The sequence below is a fragment of the Dermochelys coriacea genome, chromosome 3 (assembly GCF_009764565.3).
Source record: "Dermochelys coriacea isolate rDerCor1 chromosome 3, rDerCor1.pri.v4, whole genome shotgun sequence".
In the NCBI taxonomy this organism is placed as follows: Eukaryota; Metazoa; Chordata; order Testudines; family Dermochelyidae; genus Dermochelys; species Dermochelys coriacea.
The window spans coordinates 196,331,888-196,358,511 of NC_050070.1; the positions used below are offsets into that span (position 1 = coordinate 196,331,888).

The 26,624-nt window shown below is 40.2% G+C and overlaps 1 protein-coding gene across 5 annotated transcripts in view; it reads left to right on the forward strand.

The window, feature by feature from the left end:
• LOC119853343 (WD repeat containing planar cell polarity effector) overlaps window positions 1–26,624 on the forward strand; it is a 256,988-nt gene that overhangs the window by 123,388 nt on the left and 106,976 nt on the right. For 4 of the 5 annotated variants that reach the window (XM_043512042.1, XM_038396310.2, XM_043512045.1 and 1 more), the window contains 3 exons: window positions 7,371–7,980; window positions 21,227–21,415; window positions 24,018–24,141. In XM_043512042.1, coding sequence (XP_043367977.1) covers window positions 7,371–7,980; window positions 21,227–21,415; window positions 24,018–24,141 — 923 coding nt within the window. Of the gene's footprint in view, window positions 1–7,370; window positions 7,981–21,226; window positions 21,416–24,017; window positions 24,142–25,845; window positions 25,981–26,624 lie in introns of those variants that run through there. The other variant, XM_043512046.1, reaches the window with a different exon arrangement.

Sequence of the window (26,624 nt, forward strand, 5' to 3'; positions counted from 1 at the left end):
CTCTCCCCAAGATGTGGTCCTGTAATATTGTCCACATACATTGGGGAGATGCACATTGCACATACAGCGGGGTTGCTCTGGATCCTAGCAATGCTTTCTTTTAATGAGGAAAAATAGATTTAAAAAAAAAAGTAACATCCAGTATAAAGGGGACCTTGTGAATTATGTTATATGGAGAGGTTTTTTTACATGTATTAAGTCTGAGACTAAAATGTAGATAACATCCCTTTAAAAACAGGAGCAGATGCTTTCATAGAGTCTTGTGAGGGGAAATAGGAACAAATTAAAACCTATAATAACCAAGCAGTACTTTAAATATTTTAAGTCAGATAGTACACAGTTAAAAAAAAAATTCCCAGAATGATAGATTGCAATTTTGTTTACTGGAGAATGCAGTTTAAGATGTACTATATTTATGTAAGGTTTTTAATAACAGTTTGCTGTACATAATCTTTGATTGCTTTACTGTTTTTAATACAGGAACCATTTGGATGTGTTAAATTTGTATAGGATTTGGTAGGGATCATCCCCCAAAAGAGAAATATGAAGGTGCTTTTCTTTTTAACGAGTCCATATACAAATATATTTATTCTATTCTTTTTATTGGTAACAGTGTGCATGGTCAAGGATGCTAATTAAGTTGTTCTCCTGTGGAGCTGGTGCTGCTGTTTTGCTTTTAAAAATAAACCGAGGAGTATATCTTCAAGAAATCATTTAAAACTATTTTCTTATGAATCAATAAGATCTAACATAAAATCATCCTTGGATTAAATGTTTTGTGAGAAACATGGTGAAAACAACAACATAGACTTTATTCTGCAAATGTGAATTAAGTGATAATGGTGCCAATGATCAGATGCTATGATACTTTCCATTTGTCTTATCATGTTTATTTTCACTGCAGTTGCCCTTTTTTAGAATAATTGAAATTACTCTTCATTCCTATGGAAAAAATAATTTGTCTATGAGAGAATATTACGTTTCTTTCTCCCCCAGCGACTGTCCTTAGTAGTTAGTGCTTCTGAGTTATTTTCTCTCAAACTTGTGAAATAAACATAGGTGAGCTTTTATGAGTGAGATATATATCCTTTAACAATTATAGTATTCAGCAAGAAAGGTACGCTCTATGTGACTGAATAGTTGCAATACCTAACGTAGCCATGAAGCAGAGAATGTAAAATTTTTGATGTCGCATTTGATTAAAAGTTCAATGAATAAATATAGAACAAAGATGATGGTGATAAATTTAAAAGAAAATAAAAATAAATGTTAGGTAGAGATGTAGATGAATGAGACTGTCTATGAAACTGTAAATACAATGCAGCAAATAAGCAGTCTGTAGTTGGAGTCTTGAGTTCTTATTTAAAATGAGTTCAAAAAGAGGTTTATTTTTTCTTCCTTATGTTGTCTAGGACATTTTACCCTAGAGTGCATCACACTTCCCACTCAACATTTCTAATTAAAGTGTTTGTTGCTGTTTGGAATCTCATGGTGTGAAATTAAACTAGCAGTTTTCTAACATGCATAAAGTAAATCAAACATTTTCTCATCTAAAAGACAGACAATTCAGTCACAGAGAGCTTATTTCTCTGTTTCCTTTGTTTTCTTTTTTATCTGCTTGGTAAGCCAATTTTCTGCTTAGAATCTACTGTTTAAAACTCTTAATTCATTCAATATGTGGACTTTATCCTCTCCCAGTATGCTATGCAAAAGGCTGCAATTATTTCACTGTGTAAAAGTTTGCACAGAGGAGGGTGCTACTGACTAAATAAGATTTATTATTTTCTTTCAAACATCAGAATAAGAGAAAACTAACATAACTCAGGTGCTTCAGTTACAAAGATGAAAAGATTTAATTCCTTAACTTTGAATGTTATGGTTTTTGAGTTTGGATTTTAGAGGGTAGAACATACAATATCTCTCATTCTGCTGATTAGCTAATGCAGAGCATAGGCCGCTGTCATGGAAAAAAGAATGGAAATATGCAACACTGGTGCATGACAGCTGCTTTAATAGGGAACACATACATAAATTACAATGCAAAACATTTTAAAATACATTTACTACAATTTGTGGTGCAGTGGTTACAAAACTAAAAAGGAGTAGTTCCTTGCAGAATATAATTGGTTCTACTTCATGAAAATTACCTTCAGAAATCTCCCTTTGGAGTCACAACCTGTATTGTATGAACTCTGGAACTGTGGCCAAAAGGTATCCTAAGATGGGGGCTGAAAACTTAGATCTATCTATGTAAAGGAGGTACTACCCTGGTCTCCTTCCCTGATTCCTGCCTTGTGTCTGTAAATTATGTGCAGCTGCCCTGCCTACTTCCCTTGAGCACCTGAGAGAACTCGAGCTCCTAACTTCCCATTCCCAGACAGATAGACCACTGCACTGTAGCCATTAACACGTCACATTTAGTCAGCATAAATGATTCAATGTGGAGTCCAGGTTAGATGCCTGCTCTGGGGATGGGAGGAGAGGCAGTCTAATAGGGAGCTTATAAAAGGGTAAAATTGTTGGGTTGTTTCTTTGTCACCTAAATTTCACATTCCTCCTTTCATTTATCGCCCTTGTTCGTTAGAAGACAAAAACATATAGGTTGCACATGCCATAACATTTTGCTCTCTGAGAGTTCTGGCATCCGTGTTGGAACTCAGAGGACACCATTTTCCCTTGCATCCCCTTAATGTACTTCCAAAGTTTAATCTGTACTCTCTTTCTGTTGATGTCAGTGGGCTCGGGATCAAGCCCCTGATGAGAAGGAAGAGAATACTAAGGGCCTGAAGAGCTTTCAATAGTCAAGTGAACAATCAGAATCTAAATGGAACCATTTGAAAGAGCTCTTCTGATACCTTAACAGATTTGGCCTATAATGGCTGAAACAAAACAGGACAATAAGACTACTTAAGGACGAAATATTGTCTGTGTTTTAGCTTTAGGAAATTGTAAAGCTCAGGGATTGTCAACCTGGTTTTAGAAATCACATCCCGATGATGCGCATTGCAGCACCATGTAGACAAGCCCTTAGATCAACACCCCTTCAAAATGCAGACATCTTAATATGTCAGATCATTGCTTTCCTCATGGTTATCCATAAACGGAGGTACCAGCCTCCCTAATTTTCCATAATCCTCCCGATTCATTTTGCAATTATATTTAAAAACTGGTAAGATCAAGTGTGTTTTGTGTCACTCACCACTCAGGTCAGATGAGCACAGTGCTGTGGCTGTGAGAGGCATTATTCTCCATCACTGGAGCCCCATGCAGTGGCGCCCGCAGCCAGGCTATATGCATATCACACGGGGTGTACCATTTTGTCAGCCAGGGTGGGTCCTCAGTCACATTTTGAGGTCCCATGGCAGGCAGAGCTGATTCTAGACCAGGGGCTCAAACACATGACAGCTGTGTAATTGCTGCAGGACGCAGAGAACCAGGCAAAGAATACCAGCAGTGTCTGGCAGGGACGACACACTGGTCCCCTGGCCTTCTCCTCCAGTGTGGCCAGCAGTAGCATCTGGGCCACACGAGCTTCTCCAGGTCTGTGACACTCCAAGCAGCTGCCTGCAGTACCAGTAAGTACTCTCCACACACCCCAGCCCCACCTGCACCTGATATTGGTGCCTCCTCTTCCTGAGCCTGGCCGACACCAGGCGGTTACCTTCCCTTTCCCCAACCAGACCCCCTTCCATCCCTGCATCTCCACTGCCCCAGCTCAGCAAGCAGCTCCTTTCAGCCCCATCTCTGCTCTCCCAACCCCATCTAACCCCTCTTTCAGCCCATCCAGCTGCTCCACTCCAGCACCCCGTGACCTCCCCCATCTCCCGCCCCGGTGTACAGGGAGAGAAATTTCTACGTAAAGCAGTTAGAGCACAACATGCAGCCTGTGGTTTGGGCAGTGAATCTAGCACCCTAAACCCTACTGACAAAGTGAGCCAAATACGCAAAAAACTCCACACAAAATGGTTTCAGAATTGCTTACGCAGGAGTGAGGGTACGGTCCATATCATTATCAGACCTGGTCATGGCTGTTGATGTTGCTACGTGTTTCTTCAGCGAGTACCATTGTTGTTTTTACTCTCACATCCACAGAAGTCCCTCTGAAGTGTACCACAAGCATTCATGGTACTACTCCAGAGCCCCCATCTGTATTTGGCTTTGCACTTTTGGCACTTGATGCTGCTCCAAGCAACCTCCCTGATTTTTTTCATAAATGGCCCTGGAAGTCTCAGAGCAAGGCTGGCACCTTGGTATAAACCTTTTTCATTTTATAATGTGTCGTCAGTCACATTAATATGTAATGACTGAGGTAGCTGTTTTGGAAAAAAAATAACCTGGAGCCTTCACCTTCTTTTCCCTCACCACCTTTCTAGATAGCCCCAAAGTACAAATATTGCATGCAGTTAATATATGTTCTGACAGTTCAGTCCATGAACAAAACATGGGGACTTGGAGGAAAGTGTATCTTTCCCACAAACCTTCACACAAACAAATCTTTGTTTGTTCAAGAAAAATATTCAAGAAAAGTAAAGGCAAATGTGGTGCAAACCTAGCAACTCAAAAATACTCACCAATAAGTTTGCCCACTATTTACCTGCATTTAGTCATGCCTCCTCTGTATTGGTGAAGATCTCCCCAGCAGAGCTTGCATATATCTTTAGGTCACTTTGACGTATAGGTATAAGCATCTATTATTACTCGGTGACTTCTAATCAAACATAGCTTATACAACATACACTGCATATACCATACTCCATTTTACGTGCCATTTAGGTTTGGTTTAGCATCATTAAAATCAAGAGTGTTTTTCCATTGACTGGAATGGGAGCAGGATCGAGTCCCCTTGCTCAATATTGAATGGAAAGTGATGTCTCTTGTCTTTCCATCTCCTGTCCCTTTTGAATGTGCTAGTTCAAAAGACCCCTTTGAACCTGGGGGGGAGGCATGAAGTAGATATATAAACTATCCATTTTGCATATACCATCAGGTATCACAGAAAGCTCCAGCCCGCTTCCTTTTTCATAGCTCCTGGATTCCTGGGAGCAAATATCTCTTGCTTCCTAAGGATCTACTGGGTGCTATTTAGGCTGTTCCAGCCCTTGCTCACAGAGCTGGACAGAAGATAATTCCTTAGTTTCAGTTTTAGAGTTCTTGTATTTCCTTTACTCCAATTTAGGTCAAATGTGATTTCTGTTGCATCACTGAGATGAATTCTCATCAAATACATTTTGAAAATCTAAGCATATTCCATCGTCTCTGTTCCCTCTGTCTCCACTGCAGTAAGATCTTTGAGGAGGTCCATGCTTAATCACAGTTGCCACTCTTGCCTTTTACCCAGTATGGAAGTAACCAGAATCAATTTCTCAGACTGTTTCTCAAATATTTTCTTTCCTTTTTCTTTTTTTTCTTTTTTTTTTTTTTGCAGGCAATTTCCTACACGTTTACAGGATTCTAATAAAAACATTATCTAGTTTCTCTGTTGCAACATCCAAAATCACTTCATTAGCCTTTACTGATCTTCTGTCCAAAACATCTGTGGTGTTTATAGAGTATTTCTCTTTGCAGGCATAATATCAAAACTCACACTTCCTGTTTTATTTTGCCTATCCATTTGGTAAACACAGTTGTTGTATTGCATATAACTCACATAGTATAAAGTATTAAAATGTACCTCCTTTATGCTAATAATATTCTACTTATATTCAATGTCATATAACTCCAGTTCAGCAATATATGCCCCTGGTATCTGTATATTGTTGGTCTTTAGCTTTGTTGCCCTTGGCTTATCTTGTCATTACATTCTCAATGGATCAGTTTCAGATCTCAGTTACACTGGGGCGAATACCAGTAACTCAGCTGAAATAAACAGAAATCAAAATCAGGTGCACTGACTACTAGATTTCAAAGTGGTAGCTGTGTTAGTCTGTATCAGCAAAAAGAACGAGGAGTACTTGTGGCACCTTAGAGACTAACAAATTTATTTGAGCATAGTTTTCCACTGCATGCATTTGATGAAGTGGGCTTTAGCCCACGAAAGCTGATGCTCAAATAAATTTGTTAGTCTCTAGGGACTCCTTTTCTTTTTTCTTTGAGTTAGGTTTCAACTTTTTATATTTCTATATTTTGAGTTCTGACTGAAACCTTTTTTTTTTTCTCTTTTTTTTTTTCCCCTCCAGGTTAATGATCTGCTCATTCAACTAATCAGGTTTATTATCCATCTTTTTAACTGCTATTTGCATGCTGCCTGACCTCAAAATAAGTTTTACTGACATTTCTGCCTTTAGGGCCTCCAAAATTATTGGCAGGTCAGCAGCATTGGAATATAGTCTAAGTGGTTGCATGGGTGTAACTCAGGGAAGGGTTTGGTGGAGTCTTCTTATTACTGTTTATTTCAGCATAAACCAATACAAACAAGCTCATCCCTCTCTTTCTGCTAGGTGAACACTTTTGCTAACCTATTGGCTTTCTCTCTTTAAGAGAAATAGCTATTTATAAAGTAGGCTAGTTATTTATCTACTGCCTATTTTTCCCCATAGCTTCTCTGCTTAAGTACACACCCATAGCTCTTGGACACTATTTTCTTCATCCCGTTACAGTACTTCCTGCCTTCCCGTACCTCTAGTTCTTACAATTATATATCTGTTGTCTTTGTATCATCCTGTTTTTGTGCTCTGCCTCTAGTTTATTCAACCTGCAATTTTTACAGCTAGTCCTGCTTCTCTGTTTTCATACAGTCATATACTCTGAATCTAAACCAGCTAGGTTTCATTCGTGAACCTCTCCTCATCTTGCATTCACTATCACAGGTTTTTGATACATATTGTTTCTACCACTGCTGTACAACCAACAGTGCCCACACAGCATTTGCTCTTGCCACATCCCAGAGCAAACAATCACAAACATTTTGCTCTTGATACACTGTGTAATTTTATTAAGTTGTTGATTTTTTTTAAAGTGAATAATCAGCTATTCTTGGCATTCAGTCAGCAGCTTCTTTCCTTGTTTTCTTCTAGGAATGAGACTGTTACAAGGGCTGTCTTCTCTTGTGTCTTCTGTTCTGCTAACCTTCTAAGCTCTCTGTGTAGACAAATAATGTTCAGGCTGTGTTGTGTTTATATTTTTGCCAAACAGATTGCCCTTTAAAAATAAATAAAAGGTTTAAAAATCTATTTGTAACATATGATGATTTGTTAAGTTTATTGAGCTGCGAGAATATGGTATGGCTTTTATATTCTAAACTGTTAGCATTTCATTAAATATAATTGATGGATTTGTCTTGCAGAATATATATGGAGGAGTATATTTTGAAAACAGTAAAAATAGGAACAAATTGTTATAAATGACTCAAAATATTCTGGATTTTTTTTCAGGTTCTGACTTACATCCGTACAGAATGGGATCCACTTGATGCTAGCTTTAGCACTACTCAGCCTTACCAGGTTCACACAGTGGAGCACTCCATCAGCCCAGACAAAGAGCCCATGGCTGACAGCTGCATCTATGAATGGGTTAGGAACAAAATTCAGTGCATGGCAGTCACCAGAATACCACTAAGATCCAAGGCCATCTGTTGTTGCAGGAACATTGCAGAAGACAAGCTGCTTCTGGGCTGTGAAGATTCTTCAATAATTCTGTATGAAGCCCACCAGAGAGTGACTCGGTTAGCCCAGGCAGAACTGTTGCCTGCTTTAATAAACTGCCACCCCAGTGGAGCCATATTTGTGGTTGGCAGCTCTCAAGGGGAGCTGCAGCTTTTTGACATGGCACTGTCCCCAATTAAAATACAGCTTTTGGCAGAAGACTGCTCACCCAAAGTAACTTTGCAATTCAGTAAACGGTTTGATGTGTCTAGCAGCCTCATCCAGATACAATGGGCAGTTCCTCACACTGCATCTGACAGGGACAACAGCATGGATATTTATGACCTTCTGTTAATTCAGTTTGACAAAGGACCTTTAGGAGTACTTCAGTTTAAACTCGGTAAGTCACTCAGCATGTGTACTGTACATTAAGGTCTCTAGGCAATACCCCTTCTTCACCAGCTTCTCTCATTTTGAAGGATATCACTCACTTTAGTATCAAAATTGCTTATGTTCCAAATTAATTTGATGTCCCCTCATACAGTGACTAAAATAATAGAAACCTGGCCTGTAACGGGGGCTCCTAGGTGCAACTACAACAAAAAAAGTTCTTTACACCAGAAATACAGAATCATAGTTCTTTTCTGAGTGCTTGCATATGCCCATTCCACTTTAGATGCCTTTGCACTGAAGACAGAAAACTTTTTCCCTTACGGGCACTCATTGGGGTGGCTCAAGCACCCTCCACACACTCAAGGGTATAAAGGGGCCGGGCTGTCCTAATCCCCCTCACTTCCTTTTCACCCCCCTTGGTCGGTAGTCAGAATGTGTGTGTGAACTTCTCACGCTCTTTCCTGTTCTCTCTTTAGAAATAGTTTTTCTCGAGTTTTGTATTGTAAGTAATATAGTTGTAGTTATAGTCTTAGTCAGTGGTACTCGTTTATGAAAAATTCTTGGTTTTTATCTTATTTTTCTTCAAGCATTTAGCTCGGTATTGGAATTTGCCTAAATCTCTGGGATTTAAGCACTGTTCTGGCTATAACAAGTCTATGCCTGTCAGAGATTCTCACTCTTGCTCTTTATAAAGTGTTTGGGAGAAGGACCCCCGTCTCTAAGGGGTTTAAGACCATGACTAAGAAACTGAGGGAAGTTTGACTTTGAGATATCCTGATGGAAGCAGCTTTGTATCCCCCATTTGGAATCCAGCCACTTGCTACATGGGGATCGTGACTCAACTCTGTCTCAGAAAGCATCACCAGACTTGGCAGCATCATGATGATGAAATTTGTAGAGAACTGGCCAGATGATGCTAAGGAGGAGTTCAGAGCTCTTGTATGTGAAAGCTCTTGTAAGTGAAAGTCTGGGAGCAAGATCATCTTTACAGGCTGCATTGCATGAGGCAGATTCAGCAGCTCAAGTGACAGCAACAGTAGTCACTATGCATCGTGCTTCTTGGCTGCAGTCATCTGACATTGAAGTCCAATTGAGGACTTGCCCTTTGAGGGCCCAGATTTACTTCCTGAGAAGGCAGATGAAGCTTTGCATTCTCTTAAGGATTCTAGGGTAACCCTCATGTCTTTTGGCCATTTGTACTCCAGGCCCTAAGAGAAAGCAATTCTGCCTGCAGCAAAGGTACCCGTTCAGCCTGATAAGGCAGCTGGTTCAGTCCAGGAGATGCTATAAGTCTCAGAGGAACAGACCTCTTCCTGCCACCTTCTGCTACCTCCAAAAAAATCCATAACATCTAAGTCTATTTGACTCCTTAGTCGAGGCCAGTGAACTGCTCACTCTAAATTCCTCTTTCTTTGGCAGAAGGTAGTCCCACAGGTTGCTGGGACCCACATTACAACAGATTGATAGGTTCTAAGCATGGTTCAACTGGGATATACTCAGCAATTCACCCCATTCCCCCCTCCAGCCTCTTCCCCACTCTTTTCAGGGACCATTCTCACAATACTGTACTAATTCAAGAAGGTCAGTCTCTGTTACAATTAGGGGTAACAAAGGACTTGGGGGAATAGATTCTGTTTCCATTATTTTCTCCTTCCACAGTCCAAACAAGGCCTGCGAAACATCAACAGATACGTAAAGAAGATAAAGTTTCATATGGTAATGCTAGCATCTGTTATCCCATCCCTAGACCCCAATATCTGGCTTGCTTCCCTTGACCTTAAAGGATGCCTATTTCCATGTGGCCAATTCACCAGAGCCACAGGAGCTTCTTAAGATTTGTTGTAGCAGATATTCATTATCAGACTACAGTCCTCTCCTTTGACCTGTCCTCAGTCCCTCAAAGTCTTCAAGAAGTGCAAGTCAGTGGTTGTGGCACATCTCAGGATGGCCAGGGTCCAGGAGTACCCCGTATCTGGACAATTCGTTAGTTTAAGGTTGGTCCAGACAGCAAGTAATAGTAGCCATTGAGAAGCTCCAGTCCCTCTTTTGCTCATTGGGCCTGTTGATCAACAAGGGTGTGTCATTTCTTCTCCCTGTACAGCAAATAAAATTAATAGGAACTGTTCTCAACTCAACCAAAGCAAGAGTGTCTTTTCCGCAGGCCAGGTTTCAGGCAATATTGGACATATGCAAAGACTTCAGTGCATATCCTCGTATGACAGTGAAGAATTGTCTGAAACGTCTAAATCACATGGCATCTTGTACATACGTGACTCAGCACATCAGACTTCACCTTAGAGTCATGCAGAGGTGGTTGAAGTCTGACTACCATCTCTCTCATCCTTCGCTGGACTTGCTGATTCACATACCTGCATGTAATCCCTGGACTGGGAGATGGATCCAGCCAGTGTATGCAATGGGGTTCCTTTTGCCCAAACCCTGTCCTCCATGACCATAGTCACAGAGGCTTCATCTCTCAGTTGGCGGGGAGCTCGTTTAGAGGCCTTTCAGACTCAAGATATCTGGTCATATTAGGATCTCTCTCTCCACATCAGTGTTCAAGAACTTTGACCTATCTGCCTGGCCTTTCCAGTGTTTCTTCCCCACATCCCAGGTTTTTCTGTAAGAATGCGCATAGATAACACTGCTACAGTGTTATATGTAAACAACCAGGGAGGGACAGGTCAGATCCTCGTGCCAAGAGGCAATGAACCTCTGGTCTTTCTGCATCAGGAACAAGATTACACTCAAAGCATTTCATCTTCCTGAGTCTCAGAACTGTCTGGCAGACCATCTCAGCAGATCATTCAGCAAAGATATGAACAGTCCCTCAGACCTGACATAGCAAAGTCTATTTTTCAGATATGGGGAATGCCAGAAATAGACCTATTCACCACCCAACAGAACAGGAAGTGTCACCGGTTCTGTTCAAGAGCCGGTCACAGTACAGGGTCTATGTCAGATGCCTTCTTTCTGTCCTTGAAAGGGAAACATCTGTACGCTTTTCCTCCCATCCCTATGGTGCTGAGAGTTTTGAGCAAGCTCAGACATGATCACTCCATCCTAATTTCAATAGCACCAGTCGAACCCCATCAGCATTCATTTTCGGACCTGGTGATCCTTTTGATACCATACTTCTCCCTCAGGTTTTGGACATAGTTTTGTAGACCACAGCCAGACTCTGCATCCCAGCTCTCCTGGCTGATACCTGACTGCTTGGATGATCAGTGGTTAACTCCCCCAGAATCAGTCTGTTCCTTTGGAATGCAAAAATATTATTTTAAATATCAGAAAACCCTCCAGCAGGTATACTTACTTCAAGAAATGAAAGAGGTTGTCTGTGGTCCCAGCAGAAAGATACCTGAACTTCACAGGCTCCCATTCATCTTATTCTGGATTATCTGCTTCACCTAAAGGGAAAAAGACTTTCTGTCCATTGCCTGAGGATTCGTAACAGAATCCTCCTGTAACAGAAAGATTTGTTTTTTCCAACTCTCTGACTCTTGGGTTCTTGAAAGGTTTGGATTGGCTTATCTGACTTATTAGGGACTCAATACCATCCTGAGACCTAAGTTTAATTCTTGTGGTTTTAATGGGCCCCTCTTTTGAACCTGTAGTAACATGCTCATTTTCTCATCTCTTCAATGAAAGTAGCATTCAGCCAGTAGGGTAGCAGAAGTTCACACCTCAAATTTCTCACTAAAGTGGTATGGGCTTTCCATCTAAATCAGCCTATATACTTACCAACCCTCACAAAGGTGAGATAAAACTTCATATTTTGAACATTCGTAGGGTGTTAGCCTTTTATCAGAACAGGACTAACTGGTTTAGAATGTCTCTACAGTTAGTTGTCTCCTTTGCTGACAGGATGCAGGTCAAGCTGTTACTTCACAGAGGATTTCTTCCTAGATCTCCTCATATATTCATCTGTGCTCAATATCGTTATGGTTCCACTACCGTAAAGTTTTATCACACTCTACGAGAGCACAAGCACTGCCAGTTGCTTTTTTGGGTCACGTTCGCATCCATGACATTTGCAAGGTAGTGAGTCAGTTCATATGTTCACTGCTCCTTGTGCTTTCTCCCAAACCTCAAGAGATGATGCTAGATTTGGGAGAATGGTGTTGCAGTCCTTGCTTAGATAGACTCCGATACCCTCCTCCATCTGCAACTGTTTGTGAGTCACCCAAAGTGAATAGATGTGTGCAAGAACTCGCAGAATAAAAACAGTTACATGCCTGTTTGGTAACTGTTGTTCTCCATGACCTACCCTCCTTCCCTTCTGCACTGGAGTAACAGCATATACTAGAAAAAAGAAAAGGAGTACTTGTGGCACCTTAGAGACTAACAAATTTATTTGAGCATAAGCTTTTGTGAGCTACAACTCACTTCATCGGATGCATCTGATGAAGTTAGCTGTAGCTCACGAAAGAGTATGCTCAAATAAATTTGTTAGTCTCTAAGGTGCCACAAGTACTCCTTTTCTTTTTGCGAATACAGACTAACACGGCTGCTACTCTGAAACCTAGCATATACTAGAGTAACTGAGAGGGTCAGGGTGGTCCCCTCAGTTAGCAGCATGGGGGTGCAGCAGGTGCATGCAATGCCTCAACAGGTATTGCTATGGGGGAAAAATTCTCCAGCTTTGGTGCACTGATGCATGAATGATGTTTGTCTGTGTGTGTGTCTGTCCCTCCCTCCCGATGGGTGTTTGTAAAACCATGCATCCCACATTTGGGCTGTGACATGTTGAGAGGTGTGGTAATATCTACCATGAATCTGTTTAATGTTCTTCCTGACTCCAGTGTATGTGATACCCCATTTCCTTTCTTCAAAACTCTTTGTAAGAAGCAAATGCTTTTGTATATTTTAGGGCAGAGAGTCTATAAATTAACATATTCAGAGTTGTGAACCAAGGTAGAAAGTAATTAGCATTTATAGCACATTTCATCTGTAAAGCTCAAGAGTTCTGTACAAAGGCAAAGAAGCATTATTATCCCCCTGGGGGTTACAAATGGAGAAACTGAGGCACAAAGATGCTAAATGACTTTCCAAAGTTATGCAGAAAGTCAGGGGATGATGCAGGAATAGAGCCCTGTAGGGAGCTAATTTTCCTCTCAGGCCAGGGAGAATCAGGATTGATTCCATTCAAATCAAGAGAGTGTAAAGCCAGAGTGTAAAGCCAGGGTAAGTGAAAGGAGACTCAAGCGTAAGTCTCCTGACTCTGAATTCAATGCTGTGACAGAGAGCCATGTCGGACGTTCCGACACTGGGAAATTTCAGCATTTTTTCCCACTGCTTGTCCAGCAAGGCGAAGGTGCTAGCATTGACCTTGTAAGTATGTTTTTACTACCATGTAAATCCCTATTGAGATCACAACAAACTCCAGTTGATTTTTTTAGTCAGGAGGCAGTGGGAGCTAGATCCACAAAGGGACTTAGGCATTGCAGTGCCTAACTCTTAGACACGCTTCTGCCAAGTGAAATTCTCAGCCCTGAGTTAAGCACCCTAGCTCTCTATACAGTGAGTGGAGAGAGACACATGCCTAAGATATGGATCTTCAGCAACCAGCAAGCTGAGTGGAGAGCTGCCTAAGCTAGCCCAGAGTGAAAGGCAGAGGGAAGGGGTGGGGCTTAGGACCTAGATCCATAAAAATATTTAATGGCCTAGTGCCTACTGATCTGGGCCTTAGGCACCTGTCTGACAGGCCACATAGATGTGCCTCCCTCCACTTGGGATCTCGAGCTCTTGGAGGTAGGTCCTAAGCCAGGTCAATTGTTTAAGTAGCCTATGCCCTTTCTCCCGAAAAATTATCCCAGGTTTGCTGTGAGAACACGTACAGAATTGGGACCTGTGGGCAAGACGGATAGGGAAAGGTCTAGTTTGAGAAGGCTGCCATGGCTTAGGCATGAGCTAAGTCTCCCAGCAGCACTGTGGGGTCAGACAGCTTTGCACGTGCCTAGTGGCAGAAACGTAGTGGGTTAGGTGGTAGCTGAGTGGTGGCTTTGAGAATGTCGGTGGCATCTGAATGTTGAACATAGGCACTTGAAGAGGCAGTTAGGCACCTCAGTACCTTTGTGGTTCTAGCCCTGAGTTTTTTGACAAGTCTGTCCATGATGTATCTGTTTCTCAGTGATATTCAAGTATCCTTCTTTGGAGAGAAAAACAAGACTGGTTACAAATACTGAAAACCTCCTTTAATTGAGCAAATAGTTTCTGAAAGTGAAAGCCGACACTAAAAGTGATTCAGATAAAACAGTCTTCAAGGTGTAATGACAGATTGGTAAACTGATACCGTGTGGCTTTAGCAACCAGGAAAATGTCAGATTTAGCTATATTTTTATTGTTTAAAAAGAGCTGGCCAGATTGTCATTGTTATCCAAAAATAGTACTCAAGAAAAATGTTTGTAGATTGCCATTTATTATGAGATAATGCTGCTCCACCATGTCCAATAGGGCTTAGCAGATGTAAAGCACCAGGCAGAACACTAATGAAAGCGTCTGTTTGATGTTTTTATGCATGTTGTCCATTTAAAAAATAAACCTCTAAATTACCTGGTGACCTGTCAAACAGAAGGCATTCTGCCCATGTCTACCTTGCTTTTCTTCAGTCCTCCCTTGTGAGGTCTACTCACGACAGCTTTCCAGAAGGCACAGCTTTCCCCTTCCTATCTCTAGCACATGTATGTTCTTATTAAGGCAAACAGGCGCTCAGTGCAGGGACTTAGAGGCGTTCCTGCTAATTGCCAGCTTGTAAACTTAATTGGACGGTCTCCCTGGGCACTGCTCCTAAATCAATTAGGCAATGAGTTGACTTTCACCTCTTTTTCCCAAGTAGGTCACTTGGAAGCGCGCTACCCAAGAGAAGTCAAGCATCCAGATGGGAAGATGTTGACTTCCACAGTTGAAAGTTATCACATTTTAAAATTCATTCTGTATATTACTGTCAAATTTCTTCTACACAGAAGACCATGGTTTTCCACCACATAGTCAGCTATGCAAGTCATAATATAAAGTCCTCTATTGCTTCAATGTTCTTAGCTTTCTTTCTGCTTGCCACATTAACAAGGTGAAATGCTGCACTGATTACTCACTCTTCGTTGCTGAGATCTGCAATTTTTTTAGGCCTCTGTTAATTAATAATTAATATACATACTAATTATAAAAAAATACATTAGAGGCATGTGACAGAAAAACAGACATTCAGCACTCAAAGCTATCATTAACTCGCTGTGTTATGCATATGTGGAGTAGCTAATGTGCTGTGTTAGGACACGCTACTGGGAACCTCCCATCAGCAATGTCTGTGTATAACAGGATAGTTTAAAGATGCAATTGTAGTTTCTGAGCCTGCATATATGTTTGAAGTTACGTTTGTGCATAAGTACCTTGCTGAATCTATAGCAAGAATTTCCCTGTATTTGGCTCTAAATATCTGTAAATAGGGTAATGTGGCTATTACGGGTTTTTTGTTAGAATCAGCAGATCTATACAAAAAGAATAAAGTTTCAGGGCAGTAATGATACCAGGCTTGTCCTAGAGACATAGTGTACTACATTAGATTTCATTAACATATAAACTAACATCTTCATCTTCCCTTCGCAATTAACATCAAGATTTCTTACCTTGTGCAATACTTTAAAATATACTGTAAACACTGATGAAGAATGACTATCATTACCAGAAATATGCATGTATAAATTACATCAATGTAAAAACAGCAATTACACAGAGAAAGTACCCATACTATAAATTCAAGTGTCAAATGTAATCGAATAGTCAAGTATGTGTTTTCTTTAAATAATACTGAAAAAATTTTAAAAGGCATTGTTTTATTCTCTTTAGCAAACAAAGCCTTTCAAATTATCTGAAAAGTCAGGCATGGCGTACCAGGTTCTCCAAGCCACTGGCTGGTCATTGACATCTGGCTATACCTATTTTCCAGCTTTCTTGCTTTTTTGCTCTTCTATGCGTGTGCAAACTACACCCACAATTGCATTTAGGAAAGTTTAGTGAGATATGGTTTTCTGCAGCTTGTCTCTGCTCTTCTCCACTGGAAGAAGGTTCTCTCCTTGCCATCCTTTGTGTCTTTGACTGCAATTCTTGGAGTCAGTTTTCTCTTTCCTACTGGTATGTTTTTCTTAAAATTGTGACAATTTCGGAACATCTGTGATAATCTTAAAATAAATTTAGTTTCCTTTTTTCCTTTAAATGGAAAAAATTGACAATATATTCTCTTAGTAGATTTCAGAGATATTTTAGAAATATACCGTTTCATGGCAGAAACCATCAACTCTGACCAGACATCTGAGGTCTTAGGGTAACAGTTTTAAATGTACACAGTATTTGGACCTAGTATTCAAACGAGGTACAGAGCTGAGAATATTAGCCATGGTGCATATATGCTGTAGGTAGCCACATTGATGTGATCAGCTGGCTAGTCAATTATAATATAGAATGCTATTTGCTGGAGCATTCTGGGCATGTACAAAAGTGTAGACCCGGGATTGGGGATACATTATAATTTCAACCTCTAGAGAACAAGAATTATACATAAATCATCTTCTTTTAGAGTGGGGAGCATGATGGTCAGTTTATTTCATTTTGATAGGTATGTTAACTCTGATTTTCAGCAATTCTTATCTATAATTGAAAGTTGCGGTGGTATTGGTGTCTGTAAAAAGATAGCTGGCCCTTTAAATGAAATCAGGCTCCGCTTTTCTGATCCAGTCCAGGTGAGTGCTAGTTTGGGATAATGAGGAGTGCGGGGCTGCCCATGGGAGTTACAAATAAGAGACAGGCCAAAGTAAAAGGAGAGTGCAGAATCTAGAATCCTGAGGCCTGATCTACACTGAAAAGTTATATCAGCATCACTATGTTGGTCAGGGGTGTGAAAAAAACCCACACACCCCGACCCACGTAGCTATGCGACATAACCCCCAGTGTAGATGCAGCTGTGCGGCTGGAGAGGGCTTCTGCTGACACAGCTAACTTTGTTTGGGAGTTGGTTATTCCTACACCGACAGCAAACCCCCTTCTGTGTACACTATGGGGCTATGCTGGTATAGTCTCTGTAGTATAGGTGTATCCAGAGAAAGTGAGAGCCTGAATCAATGCTCAGAACAAGAGCAGAGCTGAGCTCAGAGCTTCAGGGGAGAGATTTCCCCTGAAGGAGGGAGAAGTAACAGTTCCCTAGTGAGCAGTAGCGCCAGATCAGGCTGATGAAAAAAGAAGACAGTGAAGCAGTCAAGGGATTACCTACAATTTTTCACAGAAAGTCACCTCCAGAGAGGGCTGAAAAGGAAGATGCCTGCTGGCTCTCTGAGCCAGACAGCTGAAGCCCGAGGGTCAGAGAGGACTGACGGCTGGGGAATGGATGAGACTGCTGTTGTCTCCAGCCAGGAACTAGAGCCAGACCTGAGAATGAACCAGGGCAGAGAATACCACAGCAAGAAGGGCTGGGACGAGGCATGGTGAGAGATGCTGGAGCCGTACCTGAGAGCCTGAGTGCAGTGAAAGGTGCTGGAGCTTTACTTGGTGTGTTGACAGACTGTTGGGATTTGATTCTGGATTATGGTTGTGTGACTTTTGTAATAAATTAACCCACAAAGGAATATTTATATTTGGAAAGCTTGTGTAGAGTTACGTCAGAGCCTGCCCATTTCCTCCACCAGGTGTCTTATGGATTTGAAGTTGGCTTCTCCAACTACTCAGAATGGTCGTGGGACTTAGAGCGAGTGTGAGGAGGGAGAACAAGGTTGTCATGGCGTCAGAGCTTTTGGTTACAGAGAGTTTTCTTGTACTCACACAATGTAGCCATCTCTCACCGGATGGTGGAGGAGGGATGTTATCAAGGACTGATACCAAAGCAGTGGATTGGACTTCATGGTGCCAGTTACAGGTCTCATAGCCCCACTTATCTGGATATCAGTGAGACTCATGTGTGAGCTTCTTTCCCAAACAAATGCACAGTACTCGGCTGTGGAATAAACTAAACCAGCGTTGCCGTTCATAGCATTCGAATATCACAACTCCAGCTAGATCCTGCCAACTTTTTGGATGATATTGGTGCAACACTTTGTTTTATGACTCACCCGCTTCAGAGGTTGTTGATAGGTAAGGCTGCAATTGAGGGTGACTCCTAGATAGCAGGGGTTCGCATCGTGAGTGATTGCCTTGCCACAGAAGTTTACATTCACCATCTTCTTCGCTTCAGAATTGCTAAGATGGAAAGCTGATGATGCTGTTTTTAATGGTTGGATTTGAGCAGCCAGTACCTAAAGTAGTTTTCCATCCTCTTGACCATTTAATCCTATTCTTTGCTTTCTGTCTCCTACCTGGTTTTTGATCCATGACAGTATTTCCTTCTCACTCCATGACTAGTTAGCTTCATAGCCTCTTGTGAGGGAACCTTGTCAAAGACCTTTTGAAAGTCTTACTACAGGACAAGCCCAACAAAGAAAATAACAGAACGCCACTAGCCATCACCTTCAGCCCCCAACTAAAACCTCTCCAACGCATCATCAAGGATCTACAACCTATCCTGAAGGACGACCCATCACTCTCACAGATCTTGGGAGACAGGCCAGTCCTTGCTTACAGACAGCCCCCCAACCTGAAGTAAGTACTCACCAGCAACCACACACCACACAACAGAACCACTAACCCAGAACCTATCCTTGCAACAAAGCCCGTTGCCAACTGTGTCCACATATCTATTCAGGGGACACCATCATAGGGCCTAATCACATCAGCCACACTATCAGAAGCTTGTTTACCTGCACATCTATCAATGTGGTATATGCCATCATGTGCCAGCAATGCCCCTCTGCAATGTACATTGGCCAAACTGGACAGTCTCTATGTAAAAGAATAAATGGACACAAATCAGACATCAAGAATTATAACATTCAAAAACCAGTTGGAGAACACTTCAATCTCTCTGGTCACTCGATTACAGACCTAAAAGTGGCAATTCTTCAACAAAAAAACTTCAAAAACAGACTCCAAGGAGAGACGGCTGAATTGGAATTAATTTGCAAACTGGATACAATTAACTTAGGCTTGAATAGAGACTGGGAGTGGATGGGTCATTACACAAAGTAAAACTATTTCCCCATGTTTATCCCCCACCCCATCCTCCCACTGTTCCTCAGACGTTCTTGTCAACTGCTGGAAATGGCCCACCTTGATTATCACTACAGAAGGGTTCCCCCCCATCCCCGCTCTCCTGCTGGTAATAGCTCACCTTAAGTGATCACTCTGGTTACAGTGTGTATGGTAACACCCATTGTTTCATGTTCTCTATGTATATAACTCTCCCCACTGTATTTTCCACTGAATGCATCCGATGAAGTGAGGTGTAGCTCATGAAAGCTTATGCTCAAATAAATTTGCTAGTCTCTAAGGTGTCACAAGTACTCCTTTTCTTTTTGCGAATACAGATTAACATGACTGCTACTCTGAAATCTAAAAAAATTGTTACTGATTCTCTTTATCCACTCTTTTATTAACATGTTTAAAGAACTCTAATATATTAGAGAAACATGATTTTCCTCTGCAGAAACTGTGTTGGTTAGACCCTATCATCTCGTGATGGTTTAGGCATTTATTATTTTATTTTTAATTATCATTTTAATCAGCTGACCACGTACAGATGTATGGCTTCCAGGACTGTAATCTCCCATATCACTTCTATAGCTGTTTAAAAATACAGATACAGCAGCTACTACTCTCCAATCTTCTGGATCAATGGATGTTTTATTGAGAGACTGCATATTTTTGTTAGCAGCTCAGCCACTTCACACTTAAGCTCCTTCAGAACTGCTAGATTTATACCATCTTGTCCTGGTGACGTACTGCTTTTTAAATTACTGGTTTGTTCCAACACCTCCTCTTCAGACACTGCAGTTTGGTTCAACATCATAGGGGGAGGTAAAGTACCTGCAGGCTTCCTGCTTCCAATTTACTTTTTTTTAAAAGTCTTGTTGTTTGTTTTTATACTTCTAGCGATTTGCTCTTCAAAATCCATTTGGTCACTTCTAATTTCCCTCTTATATATTTGCCTGCTGTCATTTGTGCCCCTGTTTACTGGCTTCACTAGGTTCAGATTTCCAAATTTTGAATGATTTCTGTTTGTTCACATAGCCTCCTGAACCTTGCCATTGGCTTGCTCTTTACCTTTCTAGTTTCCTCGTTTGGTGGAATGCATGCCTTCTGAGTCTCTAGTGCTGTTTTTAAGTAATATCCATGCCACCTGTAAGGATTTTATTTCCTTTATTTTTGATTTTAGGGGCTTTTTGACTAGCCATCTTATTTGATTGAATTCTCCCTTTCTAGTTTATTATCACTGTGTGTAACCTTTTGGTTCTTTACCTCCTCCTAGGATGATGATGAACATAATTATATTGCCTTGCATAATGACAGGTTTCAAAGTAGCAGCCATGTTAGTCTGTATCCGCAAAAAGAAAAGGAGGACTTGTGGCACCTTAGAGACTAACAAATTTATTTGAGCATAAGCTTTCGTGAGCTACAGCTCACTTCATCAGATGAAGTGGGCTGTAGCTCATGAAAGCTTATGGTCAAATAAATTTGTTAGACTCTAAGGTGCCACAAGTCCTCCTTTTCTTTTTCCTAATTATATTGTGGTCACTATTACTTAGTAGCTCAGCAACTGTTGCTTCTTGAATTAACTCCTCTGTGTTACTTAAGACTAAGCTGATAATAGCCTTTCCTCTTGTGTGCTCTAGAACTAGCTGGACCAAGAAGCACTCACTTAAGTTGTCAAGAAACTCTTTCTCTAAACTTTATGCTATTCTTTGCTTTCTGTCTTCTCTAATAGTACCTCTTTACCTGGAAGAGGCATTGTGAAAATTAATTTATTAACATATGTGAGGAGTCCAGGTACTATGGTGATGAGCACCATCTAAAAACCTATAAATAATTTAAAATAAACAAATAATATAAACTGTTATGTAGTGTTGCTATTGCTGGTAAGCATATGCCATATTCCCCACCCCATACATGGATGCATTTCACTGTTTGGTTTTCGGCACAATGTAAAGCATATTGAGGCTAGATATGTTAGATAAAAGGTGCTGTACAAATGTACTATATAATATTTAAATATAAAACTCATTTACTTATTAAAATCTGAATTAATAAGGAACAATATTTGTAACTGCTGAAAAATAGAGAATTATTGATCTACAGTGTTATGGTGCTATCCTTGGCTTTAATATTTCCTGTGACAGGTGCCATCACAAGAGGACGGCTGGGCCTTGTGGAAATCATCCACCAGTATGTTCGGTATGATGAGATATATGAGGCGATTAGTGTCCTGAGCAGCATGAACTGGGACACAATGGGTCATCAGTGTTTCATAAGCATGAGTGCCATTGTAAATCACCTTCTTAGACAAAAGCTGACACCAGAGAGAGAAGGTCAGAGTTTGGTTGTATTTCATAAATGTTTATACTTTATATTTTAAAATCTATACTTGAATGATTTTGATAATACATATTGGCTTTAAAAAGAAGGATCAGTATTTAGTAGGTCCTGACTAGTCAGAATTATGCTTTGCTATTCTACAATCAGATGTCATCATTATATAGTCATTAAATGTCATCATTATACAGATATTCTAATAAGATTATGCACACACATATAAATTGCATTTTAATTCATATTAATAGTAAGGAAGGTGTAATAATACATATATTACATAATATATACACATGCATAAATATATATTGTATGATCTATGTCATCTTTGTGATATGTATATGAAACTATATGATACAGTAATTTTATATATCTATCTATATATCTATATCGTACATTGAAAATCAGTGACTAATGTTGGCCAATACAGAAGTCAAATATTTATTTTATATCAATATTTAGAACCGGCACCAAATTAAAAAAGAGCGTTGTCGTGGGGATGGGACAGAAGTATTTAGTTCAATTTGGGGGTATATGCAAAAAGAACCGTCTTTCAATGCAACATCCATTGTCTTTCCACACTCCCTGAATCTCCTGCAAACCATAGGACCACTACACCTCCACTCACTGTAATCTCCCTGTCCCCTGTAGTGACTCCTGACATCCCCCACACGAAAGGATGAATTCAAGGCTCAGCCTCATCTCTTCTGGACCCTGGTGTGATGGCTTCCCACTGAATTGTGCACTGGAATGCAGTAGACTCCAAAATTTAGAGTGCAACAGTTGAGTGACAAGGTGTCATGCCATGGCCCAGCAAGAATACAGCTGCATACCAGGTTTATCTTTTATGGGAAGAAAGGCTGGTGCTAGTGGATGTGGTGCGCTATAGATCTTATTAAAATTGTAAGCTGCCCATCTTGCTCTCAAACCATCAGTTGGCCATCCCTGTTTTACAGCATGAGATGTGAGTCAGATTACCGTAACCTCCAAATGTACAGCAGTAAAATCTTGTCTTAATAGAACACACTTTTAAAGTAACCAGTGGAAAAAAATAGGCTATTCTTGAAACTGTTATAAAAATATGCACATTCTAAATAGATGTCTGTGTATTTTCTCCCCATGCAGCTGCCTAATGCTGTCTTACGACAGCCAGAATTTTATTCCATCCTGGATTTATTCTATATGAATCTAACAAATTTGACATGGTAATTTGTTTCCTTTTTATTAGTGGAACCCAGTGAGCCCTTTTATTTGTAGCAGTATGGCGGTTATCTTTGAGATCATTATTTCTGCCTTCAACATCAAGCTGGGCTATCTAATGAACCTATAACTGTGCTAGTAGTTACCCATATTCCATCTAGGTTGGCACATTTCACAAGTGCAAAACATGCTGTCAAGAAAACAGCAACAGCAAGAGAGTATGGCTTGGTTTTGCAATAGCATTGCTACATTCAATTTTAATCTAAATTGACTGCTGCTTTGAAAGAAAATACCTTTAAGGTTCATTTTATCTTACTGTTTAGATTTAAGATAATGCAAAACCTAATTTATTAACACTTTGTCTATGTTTATAAGGCTGTATTATTGGAGCATTTAGTGCTGTCAAACCTAATGAAATAAAATGTAACTATGCTTAGAACTGAAGAACCATTATCACTAAATACAGAAATGGCTAGTTAAAACAAATGTTAATAGCAGTAAATCAATGAGATTTCGTCTGCCTAATGAGACAAGGGGTCAGGTATACTGTTTTAATGTGCACGCACAACTCCACCTAACAATAATGGGGTTTGCAAATCCACCTTGAGAGGAGAATCTGTCCCAGTGTAGCAAATTCTTTTAGTGATTTGAGAAAGATGAAGACTTTCATCAATCAATTTGCCCTATACTTAGGAACATATACCTCGCACTGGCTCATAGACAACAATCACATCATATAACGACGTTAATGTTACTCATCATTAAAGTACCCCCACCAAGACACTTAGGACACAAACACTTTAAATAATTACAAATAATGGAAGAAAAATAAATTTTATGTTAAAAAATATAAAAAGCCAAAGTGCCATTGTCAAGAAAGGGGGACTCATAAAAAATTCTTCTTCTGAAGAAGGAGCTCATTTTCTTCTCCCTTACAAATCATTTTAAACCAGTGTAACTCCCTTGACTATGGTGACCACCTAGTGATCAAACGCACAGTGGTGAGCCCTGAAAAGGTGAGCCTTGTTATTCTTTCTTTAGTAGGAAAGAGAAAAGTTAAGTTAATTGGGAGTTGATTTTTACTGACGAACTTGTTCAAACTGTATTGTTCTTATGAGTCACTGTTTTAATTATGCATATCTGGCAAAAGGTTGGTTCCTTATAGATTACTTAACTTTTGACAGCTTTTTGTCGCTCAAAGTCTTTGTCAACGCTACACCATGTGAAAGTTTATACACAGGTTTGCTTTTGTACCAGCTGTCATATTTTAATTTCATCTTTCCTGTGACAAGCTCATATTTCATCTGTGTTTGAGAAACCTGACAGACTGCAAACATGAGCACCCTGTTGTAATTGAAGCCGTTTCACTTGTTTCATTGCTGCTGTGTTTGAACTCCACAGCACAGCTTGAAGCAAGCCTTGGAGCCTTTTATACTCCAACAAGACACCTGTTGGATACGACTGTGTTGGAATACAGAGACCCAATCAGCAGATATGCAAGAAGGTTCTTCCACCACCTGCTCAGGTGAATGACAGCTTCAACTTTTATTAACTTCAAATTAATTGCACATTTCAATAACCGCCCACTTTAATGTGGTTAACATTTTCCAAAAGGACCACCCCTGAAAAAAATGCATTCATTATCATTGTTTATTTAGCTTGCACTTCATTCTTTTCAAGTGTGATGTTGTAGATAAAGTGCTACTTAGAAGTCTTCTATCATCAATACACTTTAAAATGAATCAACCTTTCCCTTTTAATTTGATAGAAAGAAGACAGTATGCTTTCAGAGCGATTTATGGGCAGGCTGCTTTTAGACTAACAATTGGAATAGCTTACAAACTAGGAAGAAACACTGAGTTTTAATTGATGCTAAAAATGCAAATGAGCAGTGTGTGGTCCAAGATATTTTTGGCTCTGAGCCCTGGAAATCTGCGTCTTTTGTTCTTCCCACCTTCAGACTTCTCACTTAAGAAATAATATTCCATGTCACAACCTTACTGTCCATGTTATTATTTGAATAATACAACCTTCAATACAGTTTAAGAAACTAAATTCAGTTTCAGCCACAAGAATAAAGGAGTAAAAAGAAATGTAGCTGTGACTTGTAATTCATACAGTGATTTCAAAATGTTGCAAGACCAAATTTAGCTGCAGTTCTATAACACTGATGTTCTGCTAGAGTTTTGATCAATAATAAATTAATGGCCTAGGTTTTTTTGAATGGCTATATATATTAGCATAAAAGTGCAACTGAAATTTTTACTCTGGTTTTTACTTAGAAGCTATTCAATTAATGTAAATAAGGTAGAAATTCTTTGCCTCAATGATAAATAAGAATGTTATACCATATTTTTATACAGGGAACTGCCTGAAAGAATAAAACTCACATACTTAAAAATGAAGGAACCCATTTTCCATGTCTCATTAGAATTATATGTCTCCCTGCATATGCAAAATTATGAACTGTCAACTATTTTGAAGGTAAAATTTAACCTCTATCAGAACTCCGAGATAATTGCCTTCTAAAACTGGAAAGCCTGAAAAGGGATAATCTTTATACTAAACTAGTCCACAAAAAGGCCAAGGGACTCTTTCTAAATTGATGAAATTTCATAATATTAGCATTATAATATGATGCTTTAAGGACAGAACCTTCAACCGAGTTCATTGCCAGTTACAGTTATGGTGTTAGGTACAAACTGGGTCCTTGCTCTTCAGATAGAAGCAGTGGGGAGGATGCAGTGCTATAATGGCCAAATGGAGGTGCTCTGGGCAATTTTGTCTGCACAGAGCAGATACAGAAAGAATGCCTCAGAGATTGCTGCGAGGTGAGCATACAGTGTTCTTTGTAGCTGCTGGTGAAAGGTATATCCTCTCTGACTTGAGAGCTTGCTGCCAAATGCTATCAGGCATGCAGAGGCATGGGGCCCTGACTAAGCTCTCAACCCTTGAGGCTGTAGAGCATGGCTGGGTGCAGTGAGTCAATCTCTTCTCCTCCCACTGCCACCCCCACCCCCACCTAAGCAATCAGGGATCCTCAGTGTCAGTATGTTTCCTGGAAGCTGTGGTGTGGGGGCAGGGGTGGACAGGAAGGTCTCCCTGTGTGCTATACCTTCCCCACCGGCAAGACAGAATGTAGCCCTTAATCAATTCTGGAATTCCTATTCCTAATACTGTAGCGGTTTGTGGAACAAATGCTATTTTGTTATCTTCCTATTGTCAATAGGATTTGTATTCAGTGGAATCGAAGTGATATTATCATGTGATTGTTAGCAGAACGGATGGTAATGCTTTATCTGAGAAAGCATAATTTAAGTACAGAATGAAATGTTCAGAAATGGGAGCTTTATCTAATAGAAAGCAAAAAACCAGTGTCCAAAACTTCTTTATTTTATTAAAGTGGTTCTGTCTTAATTGGTGTTTATTTCCTGCTTCCTTTGAGATGTTTCATTAAGTGCCTAGAAATGATTTGATAGATTTAAAGTAACATTGGTAATAACATTGGTAAACCAACTTGATCACTTAGTCATTTAGACATACAAAGGGTATGTCTACAGAGGAAACTAAGCCTGAGGTCTGTGTGACCCATGCCTGCAGACTCGGTTTTTCCAAGCCCACACTTAAGCATCCACACTGCATTGGAAACCTGATTCCCACAAAGGTGCTGGTGCATCCATACTGCGCTACGCAAACCTGAGTCAGAATTTCAGCTTCTGTGAGTGTGAACCATTGTATCCCAGAGTTCTAGTGCCCTTACCAACTGAAGCCACTCTAGGGCTTAGTTCGTAGTAAGTCTTGGGAGAACTTGTCTGTCCATCCCATGGGCATTGACCAGAATTATTTTGGGTGGTTTTAGCCTACCAGCACATCAAGTCAAGCCATTTTGCATTCACATGCTCCCAGCAGCCAGAGCCATCAACATGGATTTTGAGCCAGTGGAAGAACTTCTCCATCTTATGCTCTCAGTCCTATTTTAGGAATCAGGCAGAGTGTCTGCAAGACACT